This window comes from Podarcis erhardii (assembly GCF_964252035.2).
Source record: "Podarcis erhardii genome assembly, chromosome: 14".
Taxonomy (NCBI): Eukaryota; Metazoa; Chordata; class Lepidosauria; order Squamata; family Lacertidae; genus Podarcis; species Podarcis erhardii.
In genome coordinates this window covers 31,668,893-31,689,828 of record NC_138503.1, presented here as the reverse complement: position 1 = coordinate 31,689,828, position 20,936 = coordinate 31,668,893, and the positions used below count along the sequence as shown (strand labels likewise).

The window sequence follows — 20,936 nt, the reverse complement described above, 5'->3', positions numbered from 1 at the left end:
AGGTGAGATGCCTGTGGTTGCCCTCAATAAGCCAGAGCAGACAGAATTGCTCTGGGGGAGAGCACTCTACCTGCTACATGGGGCCTCCCAAACTTCTTGATGGGCACAATGAGCACAGACATACAGCTAGATGTATCAAAGGATCAGTGAGAACATTTGGTGAGCTGTTCTGGTTTCATCCAAAAGGGGCCATAGGTCTCCCACATAACCAGGAGTCTTAACTCTGCAGGTTTCCCATGTTTGTGGGAAGTGTGTGTATTTGTTTCCCGTGTTTGGTGGGGCCACAGGAAATATGACCCTGCCTTCCTTTCCAACATACCCTGTACATGTGGTGGAAAGGTCCAAAGTACCCTACATTCTTAGTTTCAGTCAAGTAGTACTTAACAAAACCACCTCAAGATAAGCTTGGCTCAGTAATGCAGGACTTAACGATCATCTTTGGGGCCATGCCTGGATGTGTAACAGTTGGGTAACTTTTTCTTAAAATTGTGGGCTTCCTCAACCTCGGCCCTCCAGATGTTTTTGGCCTACAACTCTCATGATCCCTAGCTACCAGGACCAATGGTCAGGGATGATGGGAACTGTAGTCTCAAAACATCTGGAGGGCCGAGGCTGAGAAAGCCTGGTTTAGATCTCTTCCACCCCTCTAAAGCAAACAGGGAGTTCTTGTAACATCCCCCATTTCAACAGTGCTTGTGCAGAACTGCTAAACTGGGTCAAGCATTTTTTGATTCAAGAGCCAGGTGGATTCAGTAAAGACATCCCGATATAAGATCTTTAAAACAATAATTACTTGAAAATACTGAAGTGAAAGGCTGCTGACTTCAAGCCTTGAGCAATTACAACAAGGTGGCAGATAAACTGGAAAAAAATCTCAGTTTGGACAAGCAGCTCAGCAGGTGGTCCAATGGGGGTCTGGACTCTTCCATTTCATACCACAGGCTGGTGGAATGGCATGACTGATTTGCAGCCTCTCCTACCCACAATGCAAAATAAATGTACCTGCAAACCTGGATTTGGGGGAGGGTTCTAAACTAGCTGTCCTCATGTGGTAATTCCTATGTGGACGGTTGTTCTTTGGTGGGATAGATTTTACCTCTTGCCAAAGTATTTGCAATTTCTCTTCCTGGACTTGAACAAGAGGTTGCACACTTTCAGCTGGTGTTTCTCTGGTCTTGGTGAGTGTATTTCACTTCCAAGGTAGCCCACTAGGAAAGGTCTCTGCAAGGAGCTGTTGAGGTTGCTTACCCTGTGGAGACAATGTAAAGGAGGAAGCTCTCCCTGGCGACAGGGTGGAATTTAGATCCTAGCCAGCTCTCTCCTACCCGCTTCTAGGTAAACTCATAGGAAGCTTGCATTTCAAGGCATCAGATGGCAACATAGGATGGTGGTCAATGTGGAGCAGCATTTAATGAGCCAACCACTGGCTGATCTAAGCCAGCACAGATTCCTCAAAGACAATGGAAATAACTGAACTCGCATCACAGAGGCAGAAATGCACATTTTACACAGAGAAGAAAAAGCATTGAATACCATTTTTTAAACTTACATGCAGTTTTAACAGAACCAATCTGGGTTTCCTTGGAGAAACATTTAAGCTTGACAGAAAAAATGCTTTGAAGTCTAGATGCAGATATTTTCTTAAGAAGTTCCATCCCTGTTGATGGAAGAAACTCATCCAAAAAGCTGAACTGGGGTGAGAGACAAGAGTAGGCCAGAGGAGAGGCCCAAATCCATACTTGCCATGGCACTTTTGCCCAGCTCTACATTCCCAACACCCTTCTATCCTGTGCGGCCTACACAACTTACATCTTATGTGTGACTGCTTCTGAGCCATTCTCAGTGGCTTTCTGCAACCAAAATGGTAACCTTCCGGTTTTTAAAATTTTTTTACAAATGAAAACAACCCCTCCCTGCCCATATTTCCATATTGTGCCAAGGTCAGAAACTAGCTAATTCATCAACGGTGGTGGCAAACTAGACTCCACCCACTGGGAACTTGCAATTCCAGCCCATTTTTGTGGCAGGAGGCCCGTTGTCACTGGATTTCCCCAGTGGCCGCAGCTGCCGCCACCCAGGAATCCCCTTAGCCTGCCAGCACCTTCCACAAACTCCCTCTGCCCACCCACAGAGCCGGCTGCTCTACACTCTTCTGAGAGCCTGCCTTCCAAGAAATGCAATTTTGTAAAAGATGGAGACTGGCTTTATTTAGTTGCCTGGAACAGCTAGCTGATGATCCTGCTGATAGCCTGCAAGGAGGGGAACTCCTCCTCCTCCTCCATATGCAGGGCTTTGTGGGAAAGGAGGTCCTGTTGGGTCAGCACCTGCTGGCATGTGGGGCAGACGCAACAGTCGAGGTCGGAGCCCAAGTCTGTCTGCCAGGCGCTCTTCCGGTTCTTCCTGGATCTACCAATGGGGGAAGCGGAGGAGCCCAGCCTGGCCTTCAAGTCATTGTGAGCGGCAAGCAGTTCCTGCTGCTTGGCCGTGTCCGGCAACAGCACAAGGAGCTCGTTGAAGATCTTCTTGAAGTTCTCGCCCAGCAGCTCCTGGCAACTCTTGTAATACTGAGCTGCAGAAATCAGACCCTTGGATTGGAAAGGAGGGAAGGTGATTGGACAGTCAGAATAGAAAGAGGAGGCTGGGAAAACAGCCTTCATGCAAATAATGTCTGGAGCAGAGGCAAAAAAGTTATCACCCCCCCCCCCCAAAATTTAGTAAATTTCTAAGAATGTACTAAATCACAAGCCCAAGTCTGCTCATGAATTACTAGAAGCCCATGCTCATCAAGAAATTGCAGGGTCACCTAGATCCCTTGAAGTCCCTGCTGAAAAGGTGAGTGGGCAAATGATTTGTGCAAATAGTGAATCCCCTGCAGATACCACATGGGTCACTAGGGAGATCTTCCCCAACCCCAGCTTCATAGGGACCCTTGGAGCATGAGAGAAGATGAAATGGCCTCTTATTGACAGTGACTGCTCCTATAAGCAGATCTTATTGGCAGTGATTCCAGTATCTGGGAACATGAAAGTACATTTCCTAGAGAACCACAGGAAACTCCCTTGCTGGAGAGCCTCCACCACTGCCCCGGGAGATTTTATAAACAAACTTGCTCAAAAGCAGCAGGTCCAGAACAGCTCTCCAGGCCTGCTTTTGGTACAACAAAAGTACCTTGGTCTTGTTTTTCAGGTGATATCTCCCTGTGTTTGACTAGGCTAACTGGGTAAGGTGACCAAGAGGTAAGTGCTCTATGGGATTCACCACAGAATCCAGGTTTACCTTGTCCTAGGGATAGCAAAGTGCTGGCACTATCATTATTATGAATAGTAATTACATATATATCTCACTCTTCCTCCCAAAGGAGCCCAGGGCAATGTCACTGAGCAGCCTTCCAATTCCAGTGGATACATGTCACTGCTTTCTGACCTCACTACCTCACCATAAGCCACAAAAAGCCACCAATGACTTCACCAAACAGTGCTAAAACACAGGCAGATGCTTAACATCAAGCCCAGGCCCACCCAGATACATGCTGCCACTCATGGGAAGAACTCTCCGCCACTGGATGTTCCAGTAGAATCATCTTGCAAGTGTATCTAAGGGCGGGTCTCCCTGCTGCTCACCTGCCTGAACTGCCCGGAGTATGTCTTGAATTTGTTGAACTGGGATTCGTCTTCTTGCAGAAATTCCTTGATTGACTGGATTAGATGGATGTTCCGCTGCTGGAAGTTATCCAGGATCAAATAGGGTCCCTGACAAGGTTTTGGCCTGTTTTGAGAAGGGAGGAAAAATGCAAGATCTGAACTGGACCCTTGGATGTTATCAGGAAAAGGTGTCTTGTTGAGGATGCTCCCTGGAGAGGCTTTTGACACTTCTTTATGGTTACTGCTCTTGAGGCTTTCCCCTTTTGAGGTTTCCCTCTCCCTACAGTAATTCCTAAACGGTGTGCCACAGCACATTCCTGAAACATGGCAAAACTGCTGCTCTACTGTGAAAAACAGGACTAAATTATCAACCCATAGAGAAAGCTGCCAGCTGCAGCCCTGTGTGACTTTCTGCTCTAGTGCTTATGGATGAAATATTGCTGTTGCTCTATGCATTTTAGAGCGCAAAACTTTTTTCAGGAGGGAGCCTGAAATGCTTGCAAATTCCCTAGAACCAGAAACACCCTGTTTGTAAACTGGAACTAAAAAACCAGCTGTAAACAACACATTTTTCTTTGCATCTTTGCAGTGAACACAGGGAGAGAAAAATTTGTTTCTGGTTCTAAAGGATTTGCAAGCTTTTAAAGCTCCTGGAGTTTTGTACTCCGAAATGCGTACAGCGGGGGACAGTAACCTTTTTCAGCCGTGGGCTGGTCCACTGTCCCTCAAACCATGTGGTGGGCCAGAGTATATGGGGGGGTGGGGGAAATGAACAAATTCCTATGCCCCACAAATAACCCAGAGATGCATTTTAAATAAAAGCACACATTCTACTCATGTGAAAACACGCTGATTCCTGGACTGTCCGCGGGCCGGATTGAGAAAGCGATTGGGCTGCATCCAGCCCCTGGGCCTTAGGTTGCCTACCCCGGCGTAGAGCAACAAGGATAGATAGCTTTCAGCCATAAGAACGGGAGTTTGTCACTTCTTGATCTGACTCTCCCTCTTCCGGCACACTCCCCTTTCCCAGCAGCCTGTGCTGAGGAGCATCAGGTGTGCCTGAATCACACAATCCCACTTTCCTCGGAGGCAGCAGAAGCACAGGGAGAGAGGGCCAATTCCAACTCTAAGGTCACATCAACACCATACATTTAAAGCACATGGCTTCCCCCACAGAATCCTGGGAAATGTAGTTTGTTAAGGCTGCTGCAGGGAATGGTGAGGGGTAACTACAGTTCCCAAGATGACAGAAGCCATGACTCTTCAAATAGTGTAATGCTGCTTTATGGTGTGGCTGTTACCTTATACACAGGAGAACAGCATTCCCCAACCTGGTCCCCTTTTGGACTATAAGATGCAACAGCCCCATCTTCTGGGGCATCAGTTTTGGACAGATGGCTCTAGAAAGTAACACTTTTCGAATGCAAGAAGAAGAACCCTACCCACACCCTCATTCTGAATTTGGAAAGCGTGTGCCTCAACTATCAGAAGTTTGAGAAAGAGTCCCTAACCTCTACGGAACCACCACCTTGGACATTTATTTATGGCAAAATATTTTTAGTGTCGTTCCATAAAAACTCCAAGGACAATTTGCATAAGAACATGCCACCTCCACCCTGAAACACAACTAAAAAAAGGAATAACAGAAGTCTAAAGAACCATAAGAAGAACACAATAAATAAAGAGGCAATGAGGGCTTAAAAGCCAGATTTTTTTAAAGTGTATGAAACGAAAATACTGTCCAGATTCAGAGGCAACATCAGTAAGCTAACGAGCCATGGCTTATAATTTATAGTTAACATAACTAGAAACAATGGTATTCATATGGCATATAAATAAAATGGCATTTAAATAAAACAACAATGATAAACTATAGTTAAGGCACTGGGTTGGATTTGCACAGAACACCAAACCATGGTTTAACCAATATTTACTTAAACCGTGGTTTAATGTTATGTGCAAACCAAGCCTATGTCTACAAAGCCTGGAAAAACTAAAGGTGCCAGGAAGTCCTGGAGGTGACATCATAAAGAAGGCCCTCATCTTTTGCAGGCCTCATCCTATACCAGAGGGTGGGAGGGCCCCGAAGACCTATGTAACAGCTACTCCATAAAGATGAAAGTCAGCAACACCACAACACACAAGAGCCAACTACTTACTCTTTCACAGGAGCAGGGGCAGACTCCGAGATGCTAGTGGGTGGAATAGGAGTGAAGCCAGGGGGTGGTTTGCTAAGAGGCACTGACAGTCCCGGAGGTGGCGGGGGGCTATTAAGCAGCACCACAGAGTTGAAGCCTGGAAAAGGGGGTGGGGGAGACAACAAGCAGTTAGATTCTGCACCAATGGCATATGCAGCCAGCGATTTAGACATAGCTCTTTTGTAGTACACAGCAGGTTGCTCTGTACATGCTCAAGCGGCACCCTAGAAAACTGGTCCTAGTCTAGTGTGTGGTAATGGGAAACCTGGGTTCAGAGATTTCAGCATCTGAGGCTCAAAAGCTTTCAGACAACTTTATACAGCCAAAACAGTTGTTGCTTGTTCATTTATTTCATATAATTTATATACCACTTGACGGTAAAATAAACCCCTCAAATCGGTTTAGAAAAAGTGGTAGTGGAGATTCTCAGGCGGACAAATTCTGCACCGATGGAAGAGTCTTCACACCCACACCCACACCCACAACACTCACTCACCCCAGGAACAATTCTTCTCAAAACCTGAGAAGGAAGCCTGCAGCCTTTTACCTGGGGGTGGAGGCATTCGGGGTGGTCCAGAGTTTCCGAGGGCTGGGAAGTCTTCCTGAGGCAGCAGGGTCTGGCTGGCCACTGGGGGCTTCTTCAAACCAGGACGCTCTTTAGAAGCATTGCAGGTGCCCACACACTTCTCCGAGTGACCGTTCACAATAGCTGGTACATCGGCATCGGCAGGCAAGGTTGGCACCTGCTCGGCTTCCGGTGCCTTCTCCGCAGAAGGGATGGGGGCTGGTGCTTCCTGCAAGATGGAGGGAGAGGCCACCCTCGGCTTCTCGGCCCCAACTTTCTTCTTCTTGCCCACTTTGACAAAAGTCTGAGAGTTTGAGGCTGCCAGCAGAGAGGAGACGTCGACCATGGTCGGAGCGCTGCGGATCTCCTGGCTAGTCAGGCCACTGCCGCTCTCCTGGTCGTCGTTGCAAAGGGCAGCCTTGTTCTTTTTGCCACCTTTGCCGCTGCTGCTGGGGGCTGCCTTCCGGGCCGGTTGGCTGGCACTGGAGTTGCTGGTGGGCACGGCTTTCACCATGCTCTTGCCTGAGCCGCAGTTCCAGGCGGAGGTGAGGGTCGAGGCCGCCTTGATGTTTGGCTGCACTTTGGACACCAAGGCCGGGAAGTCCTCCTCCTGAAAGGCCGACCTCCTGGCTGTGGCCGTGTAGGTTAAGGACATGGCCGATGAGACCGTAGGGGCAGTCGAGGAGGCGGCAGAGAGGCTTGGGAAGTCCTCTTCGTCCAGTTTCACTGAGGCTGGCTGGGCCGAGCTGCAAGAAGAAAGTCCCGTGTAGAAAAGCAAACCTCCCCCGTCATGCAGCAAAATAACCACCGGGAAAGAGGTGCTCTACTGAACTGTTTTCATTGAAACTGCACAGAATTAGATATATGAAGGAAATGGGGAGCCCCAAGGATAGAATGGGAAACTTATTTGGGAGCCTTGGGTGCTAACAGGGGAGTGAGACTCTCTTCAGCCTGCAGATCAAGCTGAAACAAGACATGGAGGCAGAGGCGAACCTAGGGCAAAAGATTCCTGCATTGCAGGGGGTTGGGCTAGATGTCCCTCGTAGTCGCTTCCAACTCTACAATTCCATGATTCTGTAACTGGTGAATGAGGAAAAGGACTTTGCCTTGGAGGGAGACCCCCTCCCCTCTTAAACTAGGTGATATGCCTGACCTTTTGGCCCTTTCCAACTGTCATCTACTAGATAAAAAACTCACCTCTGCACAGAGCCCACTGCTGTCGAGTTAATGGCAGGAAAGTCATCTTGGCTCAAAACAGCCTTTGCAGCAGTTTCCTTGGGAGCTTGGGAGGAAGAACAGAAAGGCAGGCCTAACTTAGAGACTGTATTCTAGCAAGCATCCTGAGATATGGCCCCTCTCCTGCCTGGTGTTGAGCCCACCTGGCCCTCAGAGGCCGCTCTCACCTGGCACATCGGCTGGAGGTTTTGGTCCCCGCTTGGAGGTGCTCAAGTCCAGATCTTTTGCATCTTCCTTTTTGGCACGGGAGCTGTCCTCTTTGTCCTCCCCCCGCTTCTTCTCTTCTTGCCTTTTGGCGGCTACAGATGCCCTGACAGCTGCTGCGATGTCTCTGTCTTCTTCCTCCCTGTAAGGATTTTGAACAGTGCAGTGCAAGAAAGGCCAGAGTTAAAGGGACATGTCTCCTACCTCTATAAACCAGGTGGTTGGGAACCTCCAGCCCATGGGGCTAATTGGGCCCAACAGAGCCTCCCCTCTTGGCCCAAGAAGCCAAGCCATGCCCACCTGCCTTTCAGGCTGGGTGAAAAGGGCTTTGCAGGCACTGCCAATCAGCTGATTAGTGGCACTTGCAAAGACCCCTGTGCTGATTGCTGGTGCTTGCCTACAGCTGCTTTGCATCCCCAACAACCAGCTGACTGTCCAGGCTTCAAGTGCTGCACACACAGAGTTTAATTCCAAACCACAGGGGCGAAAATGGGTCACTTGTCATTGTGACAACAGGCAACTGGCAGGCTGGCCCCACCCACCCAACCAGCTTGATCCATACAGCAGCAGGGGAGAGAATTGCCCCACTGGCTGGCGAAGGCTGCTGCAAAGGTTATCATGCTATACTGTTCTTGTAGAAGATGGTGTACAACAAGTTATGCTAGATTTTGAGATAACATATTGAAGTCTGGAAAAACAGAAGGGCTGGCAGAATCTGGGCTGCCACTCCAGGGGAGATAAAAGCAAGAGGCAGCTTGGTGCTGCCACCTGCTGGCAAAAGCAACACATCTCCAAAGCCTCATGCAAATAGAATGCATAGCTCATTTTCCTTAATACCTAAACAAACCCACATGGTTTCTAATGGGTTTTGCTTTTTCTTAGACAGGTATTTTTATAAGTTGTTTTATGCATGGAAAGTGTGCTATAGAAGTACAATAGGTTGTTGCAATGTTCTATTGCTTTCATCGTAAGCTGCATGTGAGGTATCTTAAAACAGAAAAAACAGAACGTGGCTTTTATAAATAGGAAAAAGGGGTTTTGCAACACACCCTCCTTTGCACTGACCTTTCCTGCCTGGGCCTGAGTCTTTGGTTTTTGCTAAGCGTGACAGTGGTCCAATTCTGGCAGCAAGCTCTGACTGCATCCTTAAACTAAGGGGACAGTACATGTCACATCCTGATTTGCACCCCTGTTCACAAGCCAGTTTCCTGCCCATTGAGACGACACCCAAAGGCTGGCTGAAGTTCGCTCACCTCTTATATCTCCAGCTGCCTCTCCGGTTTTGCTGCCCTCCTCGTGGCCCTGACCGGCCTCCTCTCACTTGCCTGTTGTATCGGTCAACCTCTTCATAGTCCTCGCCACCCACGACACCTGGGACAAGAAAGATACGGGGCCAGTCAGCCTCAAACTGCTATTTTCCACCTTGTATGGGATCAGTCACCAGTGTGTGTGGGGGGGGGGACAGGATAGGATAGAATAGGATAGGCTACAATGGAGGTGATGTGCTAGGAACAAGCATCAGATAGATCCTAGGCTTGTCTCAGCCAAAGCCTTGCTAATTGCCCCCAACCAAATTAGGGACATTCAAACTAATTTGGGGAGATTTGGGGGTTTTTGTTTTTGTTTTATAAATGCAGGCCATGTGTCTGCTGCAACTGAAATGTTGCTCCGCAGGCTTGTCTTGTCAATGTAGGGAGAGGCATTTTGTGACTGACAGGTCTAGTTTCTAATCAGAGGCAACAATACTAACAGGACTCTTCCGGTCACCGTGCTTTGGGCAAGAGATGCTGAAGTGTTATATCACCTTGCTCTTGCCTGTTCTGTGCTCTGTCCTAGTCCTGCTAGTGGCACTTGCTTGGAAAACGCCAGTGGTGGATATGCTTCTGCCTCAGCTGCATGGCCACACATCCACCTCTATCAGATCAGCTCTGCACTTAATTAGCACAAAAGCTGACAGAAACAGAGAACACAAGCCTAAAGCCGGCCTCCATCCTCCATCTTGGATGCCTCCAAAATTTGGCCAGTTAGTTCACTGCTCGGGACACCTCTGCAATGGAATGCCATTTTCCTACAAAATCACATCCAAAAAACCCAACATGATTTTTGCCTCCAGTGCTTCTTTCTAGGCTATAAGAGAATATGCAAACACCCCATGATAATCACACAGCTGAAAAACACTGAAGTGAATTGCCTTTGTCCTTTGAAACAGCCAGCCCTTCCCTGCCTGGCCAGTATGGCGTACCCTCATTTCTCCGCTGATGCCTCAGCGCATAGTTGAACTGGAGGTCAATCTGCCGGTTCTGCCTGGCCTCTGCCCGGTTCTTGCTGTGACAGGCCGTCTTGTGGGCTTTGTAGTCTATCTCAGTCCGGAAGGCATGAGTGAACTGCTCGGTGCTGCACCGGCCTTCTTCGCAGAGGAAGTGCTTCTCACGGAAGTGTTCCCGGAGGTACTCATAATCACTGCAAAAAGGGTAGAGAGGAGGCATGCACTGTGAGCTTATCTGTGGACTCCATTCAGTTTGAACAGATGTGAAGCACATTGCTTCCTCCAAAGAATCCTGGGAACTATAGTTTAGGGATGCTGGGAATTGTAGCTCTGTAAGGGGTAATCTACAGCTCCCAGGATTATTTGCTGGGGGGTAAAGAAGTCTTGTGCTTCAAATGTATGGTGCGGATGTGACCCAAGTTTGTGGTGACAAATACAGATGGGAAAATGGAAACCCTCTAAATTGGGCTGGGCAGGATTTGGGCCCCTGGGCAATTTCTAGGAGGACCACATTGCACTGAACTGGTTACTGGGATTCCTGCAGAGAATGCTGAGTGAAAAGAACTTTGCTCTGACAGGGCAAGACTTTTCAAAGGATACATATGCAGGATCAGTTAACAGTCAGGCCTGAAGTGTTCAGAGTTCTCCTTGTGTGCCCCAGCTTTGTAAATTTACAGCACGTTGGAAAGTTAGGAGAATTTGGTTTTTAAAACAACGGGCAGACTATTCAAGACTGAAGCCAGTTCTGAACCTCAAGAACGACAACTTGACTGCCATCTATACTGCTAGTGAGTAAAGCTAGATGTGTCCATCGAAGGTGACCGCAGTGTGGCAAGGAAAGAACCAGCACTGTAGTCACCTTCAACAGTAATGAGGAGAGAGCAAATGCTTATTTTAAGGGTTAATCATTTCAGGGGGCTATATTGGAAGTGATTCATGAAAGGAAGGAAGGAAGGAACTTTTCCAGCTGTCTCCAGCTGCATTTTCACCAGGGGAGGTGGAGGCTGGCTTGACTCACAAGAAAAAGAAGAGGAGGAGTTTGGATTTGATATCCTGCTTTATTACTCCCCTTAAGGAGTCTCAAAGCGGCTAACATTCTCCTTTTCCTTCCTCCCCCACAACAAGCACTCTGTGAGGTGAGTGGGGCTGAGAGACTTCAAAGAAGTGTGACTAGCCCAAGGTCACCCAGCAGCTGCATGAGGAGGAGCGGAGACCGAACCAGGTTCACCAGATTACGAGTCTACCACTCTTAACCACTACACCACACTGGCTCTTGATTCAACCTGACTCCTTATCAAGCAGAGAACATGTAAACCCTCACCCATTTTATTCAAGGGTTCTGTAACTGAAGTGCAGGTGGGCTAGTTTCATCCCCAACCTCTCCTGCTACCCCAGGAGCAGTCATTTGTCAAAAGAAGCTACAATTCATGGTGGCTGCTAGCCCTCCACACCTGACCACCATCTCTTCTTATGAACCTGGGCACAAGCACCTGGTTCTGGGTTGGCCAGCTGCATCAAGAACCTTAATTAGCCACAACCTTGATTAGCCACAAGCAAATTCCCATCTGGGGTGCCGCTCTAGCTGTGCCCACGAACCTGTAGTATTCCTGTGCCCCGTCAGAGTCACAGAAGTGGCAAAAATAGTGGTCTCTTCTCAGGTGCTTCAATAACTCATCATTATCCAAGTAGCGCTCATCACAGAATTTGCACAGGGGGTGGCCGCGGTGAGACGTGTCGTCGGGGTCCCCATGGATTCTGTGCCGGGCGAGGTCCTTACGCGAATACCACTTGCGCTCATAGGTAAAGATCTAGAACACAAGGAAACATGTCGTTAACTCCTTGCCTTCAAATAAGAGCAATGTCATTGGGAAGGTCAAGACCCAGCCCCACACACCAACAAGGTACCCTGGAGGACTCTCAACTACTTGCCTTCAGGTGTTTCACACACAGTCTGCAGCAGAAGAGCTCGTGCTGCTTCCTCATGTGCTGCTCCAAGTCCACAATGGTGGCGAATGGCTTGGCCTCTGGGCACAGCGGGCATTCGTGCTGCAGAAGCTTCCTAAAAGAAAGAAAAAGGCCAGAGGACACAATTTGGCTCCTCCAGGAGCTATTCCCTAGTTTCCCCTTTGGCACATCATCCTTTTAATTAAAGAACCAGCAGGAGGAGAAAGGCACTGTATACATCAGGTGTGGAAAACCCCTCCAGATGTACAAATCCCATCAGCCCCAGCAAGAATGGCCAATGGGCAGGGATTCTGGGATGTTCGGCAATATCTGGAGGGTCAAAGATTCCCTGCACCAGAAATAGCTTAGTGCATACTTCTGCAATGTTCAATATAGATCACTTACAAGCACACAGAGAGTCAGCATCAAGAAAACCTAAAATGCTTGTTTTGCATAGTTTGCCCTTTTTGTTATGAATTGAAAACCCACCCTCTGGACATAGGAATCCAACTGAGCTCCCATTCTGGTTTCTTGAGATTTCATCAGATATTGCCCTCAGACTCTTAGGTAGGGCAGACTTCACCAACATGGTTCCCTTCAGGGGTTTGAGACTATAACTCCAAGAGGCTAGGGCAGATGGAAGCTCTAGTCCAAAATATCTGCTAGGTGTCCACTTGACTAAGGCTGACCAAGATGCACTTTTAAATACTATCTTGAATCATCCACCACATAGGCCATGTTTCCAAGCAAGAGACCAGACAGGCTCCATGAACTCTGAGTAAACCCCACGGTGCCATGAATCAGGATTTGGCACAGAGAATCCTCAAGAGGAAACCAATGTATATAGATGGCTATCTTCTAGGTCATGGGTAGGCAAACTAAGGCCCAGGGGCCGGATCCAGCCCAATCGCCATCTAAATCTGGCCCATGGATGGTCCGGGAATCAGCGTGTTTTTTTACATGAGTAGAATGTGTCCTTTTATTGAAAATGCATCTCTGGGTTATTTGTGGGGCACAGGAGTTAATTCCCCCCCCCAATATAGTCCGGCCCCCACAAGGTCTGAGGGACAGTGGACCAGCCCCCTGCTGCAAAAGTTTGCTGACCACTGTTCTAGGTGCTCCTTTTTGGGATGGGACACTTTGCCCAATTTACCTAAGGGGAGTAAACTGCAGAAGATTTACCTATAGAGAGCATAAACTTTTCCATCAGTAAAATAGATGTCATATTTCTTCTCGTGCTGCAACTGGTTGAGTGCAATATTTGAAAAGGATGCCAACTTCTTCCCAAAGACCACCTACAGAGAACACAAGGAGGAGAGTTAGAGGGCTTGCTGGGCCCATGACTGATGATACATACAGAGTGATGTTCCATTGGCCCAGTCCTAAAAGCTGGCATCCATAGGGTAGATTTTGGAGTGGTGATCAGTGGATGCAGATAACACCCAGTGGATAAAGTGTGGAGTCTTGATGAGGAAGACACATTTGAATCTTAGCTGAATGCACTCACATTCTAACCTCTTTAACATGAGAGACATTAAAGAAGGATGAACCATCGCTGCCAATGAGCCAGTGGAACGCAGCAGGAAAGAAGATATCAATAGTTTTACCCAGATGAGCTACTTAAGCCATGTGAGCTCCCTGAGAAATTTAGCTGTTGCTTTCAAAACATGTAGGTTACTAATCCCACATGTGTACAACAAGAGGGGCTGGACATGGGGCTTTGATGTGTGAAAAAAAGCTTGAACAAAGTCACAAGCCAAAACAAGTCCCAAACTTATTACAGCCTTTAAAAGGGGTGAATAGTTTGCAGACTGCAGACTCCATTCAGCTCACATATTTCATTGGTTCTGCTCTGTGCCTGCCTCAAGGACTTTTGCCTGGCTGGAATGTGTCCTTGAACTGTGACTATGCTGCTTGCTTGTCTAGACTAGGAATGAAGAGGGATGGGTGGGTATATTCTTTACACATACAACATGTATACACACACACAAGTGTGTGGCACACACAGACAAACCTCTGCCTTTTGAATGGATGAGAAGTAGCCCACTACGCAATGATAATAGTCATAACAGTTACCACGTTCCTCTTTGACTTGGGCCCTGCCCACCACTGGCGTGCAGCCCCCAGAACGATGCCCATGAGGGAACATTGCCCTTGTGGGGCTGGGGGGGGGGGAGTCTCCTCTCCAAACTCATTGCCTGGTCCTGCATTTGTGGGTAGCAAAAACCAAGGACTTACGCAACCCCTTCCTTGCAGGAATACCCAGAACTGGGGGGGGGGGGCACTAGGCAGTTGCAGAGGGACTTAACTAATCACATGGGTACTCCCACCATTCTGAAGGACTAAAATGCTCACATGATAGAAGTCGTTTACTATCCAGCAGTTCCAGTTGAACTTTAAAAAAAAAAGTTTCACAGATTATTGGTGTGTTGCTCACCCCTCCCTCAGCGACTGGCGCGGTCGGCTGAGCTTTCATTTCCTCGCAATTTAAACATTATGTAAGAGGAAGTGCCTCTGGGTGGTGACACACCATTCCAAGAATAAATGGAATGCATCATCTCCACTGGGCATGAGAAAAATCCAAGCAAGCGAGTCATAAACCAGGACTGTTGTTGAAAAGGCTTGGGGTGGGGGGGTTGTTCTTACAAACAAACCAAGTTACTGAGGGGGAGAGCCAACTCAAGGGCAAGTCACAAGATTCTGGCTAGCTACACAGCACCACTGAGACACTGTCACTAAGAGAAACTGCCCACAGGTTTTTCTTTGTGGCCACAAGGGACAGAAATGCCTCTTTCGAAATGCTGAATCTTCAACATCTCCTATGTCTATGAAGTTACTGGATTCTGTGGCTTGGTCCATACTTCTCTGCACACTGGGTAGCACTCAGCCACTCCTTATTTGTCAGCCTAACCTAACTGCCATGATTCTGTCTGACCATAGTTCTGTGACAGAGTACATGTTAGGCAAGGAGAAGGTTCCCGCTTCAGTCCTTAGCAGTTAAAAAGTTGAAGTAGGAGAGACTCTGGAGAACCACTGCAAGTCAGTGTCAATTTCAGACATTGCAGACTACAACTCCCATCATCCCTGAGAAGTAGCCACGCTGGCTAGAATTGTAGTCCAAAACCTCTGGAGGGCTCCATGTGCCCCCAATGGTCTGACCTGGTATGAAGAAGCTCCTTAAGCACCAATGGTTGTTCTGAATTATACTGGGGTGGGAGTGGCCGATGGGACCATATAACATCAGTCCTAAAGGGTTGGCTCCCAGTGCATTTCCAAGCACAATTCAAAGTGTTGGCCCTAAACGGCCTCGGCCCGGTATACCTGAAGGAGCGTCTCCACCCTCATCATCCTCTGAGAGTCTTCTGCTGGTTCCCTCACTGCAAGAAGCGAAGTTACAAGGAACCAGGCAGAGGGCCTTCTTGGTAGTGGCACCCTCCCTGTTGAACACCCTCCCTTCAGATGCCAAGGAAATAAACAACTATCTGACTTTTAGAAGACATCTGAAGGGAGCCTGTTTAGGGAAGTTTTTAATGTTTGATAGTGTTTTTACTATTCTGCTGGGAGCCGCTCAGAGTGGCTGTTGAAACCCAGATGGGTAGGGTATAAATAATAAAATTATCATTATCATTATTATTCTAAGCTCTCTAGAGAAAGAACAGGATGGAAAACAATTAATTAATATTCCTGAATAAAGGAGAGGCTGCCACTGATGTCCTCACCAGGGGACCATCTACACAGAACCTCAAAGTCTTCAGCAGAAGAGACTGGAGGAGCTGCCTTTCCCACATGCAAGGCCTGAGCATTCCAGAGCTGCTTTATAGATACTGCCCAATGTCCAAGGTAGGGCTGGCTGCCAATGTGCAACAGAGAGAGGTCCCCCTGCTCCCAACTCTACCAATCTAACCCTGCCTGCCATCTCACTCTGGTTCCCTCTATTCCAAGCCCAAAAGAGCCACTTCCAGTGCAAAGGCAGCTTGACGAGGTAACAGAATCACAGTGATCTACTCCAGTACTTGGCAGCAGTTGTAACAGGATGCTGCACTGCTAAGAGCATGGAGGAAGGCAAAATAGGGTGTGATAAGGAAAAAGAACAAGGCAGATTGCCAGCACTGCAGAGGCAAACACACAAGGACATCTGGGTCGTTTGCTATGGTGGGTTTATGGTTTATGGTGGCTAGTACAGTATGGTACTAGAACCCTTGGAATAACCATCCACATGCCCCTGTTCCTTCCGTCTCACTTTTTACAAAGTGCCCAGTGACATTTTTGTCCTCTGTTTACTTGTTAACTCTCTCTCACACCTGCCAACTCTCTTGGGGGGAATTAGTTTTAGCAGAGGCAGAGGTGTAGCCTTTTTATGTAAAATGAAACTTAGCACAATATGCCATATAAGCAAGCAGAGAGGACAACAGAAAGCTGCCTTATCCTGAAACACAGGCCCATCTAACTCAGTAATGTCCCCACTGAATGGCAGCAGCGCTCCAAGGGACACATGGGACATTCCAAGCCCTTACCTAAAGATGCCATCAGGGATTGAACCTGGTAGTAGAGCAGGGGCTCTACTACCAATAACCTGCCTGAGACATGGAAATAACATGGCAGTGTGAGGACTGTACTTTGTATTATACTCTAATTCTGTAAGTAACTATGAGAGACACACACAGAGACACATGTCCCACCTGCTATGCAAGTATCTTATACCCTGAAGCTCCCTGCCACTGAACTTATGAATGGGCACATGGAATAGGGTGATCACAAGGAAGTCAACAATGTCATGCAATGACCTCCTGGGCAAGGTGCACACTCTCTCTCTCTCTCTCTCTCTCTCCTGCCTATTTCCCCATGTCAGTACCTTTTGGACTATTGCATGTCCCATTCCCCCCCCCCAACATTCCCATAATACAGGACCTGAATAAGCTGGAAATGCTAATGCCTACAGCAAATTTACTCCCAAGAAGAATGATCTCATTGAACCTTGATCCTTAAACAAACATACTGTTCCTGCAACTGGAACAAAAATGATATCACTTGCTGCTGGACTGAAGGCAAGGAGGACAAAGAGTGCAGCCATTCGTTCTTGAATGTACAACAGTAGGCACCTTATGGGCATATCTACAAAATAAGCTCCCTGCTGGAACACCCAGAGGTGTTCTGTTACTGGGAGATTCACTTATGTCCCCAAATGCACGAGATACACCTAGATGAAACATTTTCAGGATTTTTCTATATGGAGGATCCTGAATATTCACTTGCATATCACTAGACCAGGGTTGGGGGAGCTTGTGGTCTCCCAGGCGTTGCTGGACCCTGCCATCGGCCCCACGCAGCATAGCCAATGATTAGAGAAGTCCATGGCTTTCCCACCTTTGCACTAGAGCAGCAATTGCCCACCCAGCACCCTCCAAACTAAAGGTCTATCCCATTTTAGTGTTCAGACTCTGAACAAATATTCAGCCCCATAGGGAGAATGCTGGTTCCCAAAGCCTCACTGCACTTTTAAGACACATTGTTAAGTACATAACCAATACTGAATTTGATTAATCAAGATGTCACACCTGATACTAATGAGGTCTATTCCTCATTGGTAGCATTCAGGGGAGCACTGAAGCAACAGGATCAGTAACAACAGCGAGGCACAGCAATGGTCAGGGAGCAATAGCAGAATGTACACACTGAATCTCTTCTGTCTCACAGTTCTGCCAGATGAGCAGAGAGAAGCCTCAAAACATACAACACTCAGGCAGCCTGGATTCTCTGAATGTAACCTGGCAAGAAAGGGGAGCGGCAAGGAGCAAAGGATGACTGGAAATTTGTTAAAACTAGGCTAGCAGAACTACCCAAGAGAGCAGGAAGAGCAAAGATTGTGCCCTCCAGGTGTTGTTGGACCATCCTCTTTTTATAAGAAAATAAACATATTTTTAATTGATTTTCAAGAAAAAGAACATGTAAACATATCCCCTCCCACAACAGATTTCCAATCATCATTGACAACTTGCCATGCTGGTCAATGAGGAATTTTAGTCCAGCAACTTCTGGAGGTCATAATGTTGGCTAACCCTGCATTAGAAGCTTCAGCTACTGGCGAGTGGAAACTAAGAAAATGGTGTCAAGCCAGTTTTAGCAGAATTCCAGGAAACTGTACAAAGATTTTGAACCAGATGGACCACAGTGATACAGTGGTACCTTGGGTTAAGAACTTAATTCGTTCTGGAGGTCCGTTCTTAACCTGAAACTGTTCTTAACGTGAGGTACCACTTTCGCTAATGGGGCCTCCCACTGCTGCTGTGCTGCCGCCACGTGATTTCTGTTCTCATCCTGAAGCAAAGTTCTTAACCTGAGGTACTATTTCTGGGTTAGTGGAGTGTGTAACCTGAAGCATCTGTAACCCGAGGTACCACTGTACTTGATCTTAGCCAACAGGCCGAGAAGCGATGGTAACACACTAGTACTACCCAGCACAAGACACCACAGCATCTATCAAAATATGAACTGTCCATTAGAGAGCGTAAGGAGAAAGCTCAGTTAAATTGCATGAAACCTACTGAAGTGGAGCTTTAAAGTAGTGTCGAAAGCCCAGAGAATGGCAGAGAAATACTGGAGACCACCTGAGAACCAGATATGTACAAGCTTTCTTTGAGGGAAGCATAGTAATTCAACTATGCAGGCAGAAGCATAGTAATTCAAAGTCAAAGGGTATGTAGATACCCAAGGCCAGCCTCAGGGTTGAATGCAACTCTCTCTATTAAAAACTCCTCTATCAGTTGGCAAGGAGTAGACAATATGTCTCCATAGCCTTCTGTGGCCTGGACACATTAAATCCACAAATTATGATGTTAGCAGCACCAAAAGAATGAGAAGCCAAACTGGCTTTACTGCAAAGTGAGGCTTGTCTTGAATTAGGAGGTGTTAAATAAGCAAAAAGGGTGAGTCTGCAACTCCACCCCTGTGTGTATACGTGTTTGTTATACATCTCATGCAGAGCTCACAAGTACTGTTTCCTATTCTGTTGAAATAACTGACCTTCATAGCTTCTCCTTCCAAAACAATAAAAGGAAAATACTTTGTGAAGGTCACAAGGTTCTGACAAGAACATGCTTTTATGTACAGTATTCCAAACCAGAGGACTGCACATGATAGTATGAACATTTAAACAGAAGAGATGTGTAAGTGACTGGCCACCAAGTTACAGATTTCAGCAGCTGTCCATGCACTTCAAACTCATCCCATACACAGAAGGGGCTTGGCTCAACAAATACTCTTTGGTAGGTTAAGAGGTGGCAACTCAACCCTTTGGAGCATAAATGGATCAGCAAGTCCCATAGAACAGATCCCTCACATAAACAGCCAGCTGTTCATCATCTAAGATACTGATACTCAGAAGTTGACCGTCTCTGAGCTTGGAGGTTTTATCAACCTATTATGGTTAACAGCTAAGAACATAAGAAGAGACCTGCTGGATCAGACCAAAGAGCCTTCTCTCACTGTTGATCCCCAGCAACTGATAATAATAATAATAATAATAATAATAATAATAATAATAATTTTTTTTCAAATAAAGCAGGTAACACTAACAAAAGTCCACTGCTCATTCTTTCACTTTGGTGATAAACAACATTAGCCACACTCAGATCAGGCCCAATGAAATTGGTAGGCCTAATTACTAATACTGCCCATTGATTTTGTGGGGTCTGTTCACAATGATGGATGGATTTCACCCCCACCCATAATGTCAGATACTGGCCTGTACCAAACTAAGTTCTACACTGGGCAGACCCAGTGAAACCAATGAACCAGATACAGATAGGTAGCCGTGTTGGTCTGCCATAGTCAAAACAAAAAAATTCCTTCCAGTAGCACCTTAAAGACCAACTAAGTCAGTTCTTGGTATGAGCTTTCGTGTGCATGCACACTTCTTCAGATACACTGAAACAGAAGTGTACAATGAACCAGAGTTACTTATGTCCATTAATTTAAATGAGTCTACTCTGGGTATGACTAATGCTGGACGCGATCCAGTGTGTGTGTGTGTGTGTGTGTGTGTGTGTGTATTCTACACTTACTTATGATACACTCAAAAGTACAAAACTGAAGTAACGAATGCCTAGAATATATGAATGAAAGTAGAAAAATATAGATGTATTCCTAATGAGTGTTCATCACACAAACATATATTTACATTATTATCAGTTCAGCAGTTCTGAAAATAAAGGCATTTTTTTTCTTTTTTCAGATCTCTTTAGATCTTATTCTCCGTGTGTGTGTGAGTGTGGAGAGAAAGAGAGCGAGATACAGATACCTATAATTTTCCCCCTTTTAGAGGTATCTCAGAAGCATTTGCCATCCGTAGTGGGCTCTGTGGCTATATAGTATTATTTGTCTTTTATGTAACCTGCCTTGGGACCCTTGGGCGGGGGTCGGGGCAGGGCAGGTTAACAGATACAAGAAGTAAAACTGAAAGCCAGAGCCGGCCGCGGCCCCGCGAAGAACAGGGAGCCTGCCTCCCTTCCTCCCTCCCGGCACCGGCTCCCCGGCCGCGCTCACCTGGGCCAGCTCCTCCCGGCAGACGGCGCAGTAGCGCACCCCGCAGAGCGCCCGCATCCGCACGGAGCAGCGGTAGCAGATGGGGTGCTCGCACCGGCCCAGCGCCACCACCTCCAGCTCTCCGCAACACAGCACGCAGCTGCTGGGTGTCTCCGAGCCGCGCGGCTCCGGCCGAGGCGAAGCCGCCATGGCGTTCCCTCGCCGTCCTTTCGGCTGCCTGCCTGCCTGCCTGGCCGGCCACGCCGCCCCTGCGGCCTACTAGGCCCGGAGCGCAGCCTAGCAACCGCCCCCCTCGCCCGCACAGAGACGTCGGCCTAGAGCGGCGGCGGCAGCGCCGCCTA

General features: G+C 47.5%; 1 protein-coding gene across 1 annotated transcript; it reads right to left on the bottom strand.

Annotated features, from left to right (window-relative positions):
- Positions 1–1,385: 1,385 nt before the first annotated feature.
- ZNF598 (zinc finger protein 598, E3 ubiquitin ligase) lies at positions 1,386–20,885 on the bottom strand. Its single transcript, XM_081840429.1, has 12 exons — positions 20,596–20,885; positions 13,237–13,349; positions 12,040–12,169; positions 11,707–11,918; positions 10,087–10,304; positions 9,098–9,215; positions 7,808–7,986; positions 7,602–7,686; positions 6,387–7,150; positions 5,801–5,936; positions 3,621–3,765; positions 1,386–2,585 (listed from the first exon to the last, which is right to left on the bottom strand). Exons 1-12 carry the CDS (start codon positions 20,782–20,784, stop codon positions 2,226–2,228), a joined length of 2,649 nt encoding a protein of 882 aa, XP_081696555.1. The 5' UTR covers positions 20,785–20,885; the 3' UTR covers positions 1,386–2,225.
- Between the last annotated feature and the right edge of the window lie 51 nt (positions 20,886–20,936).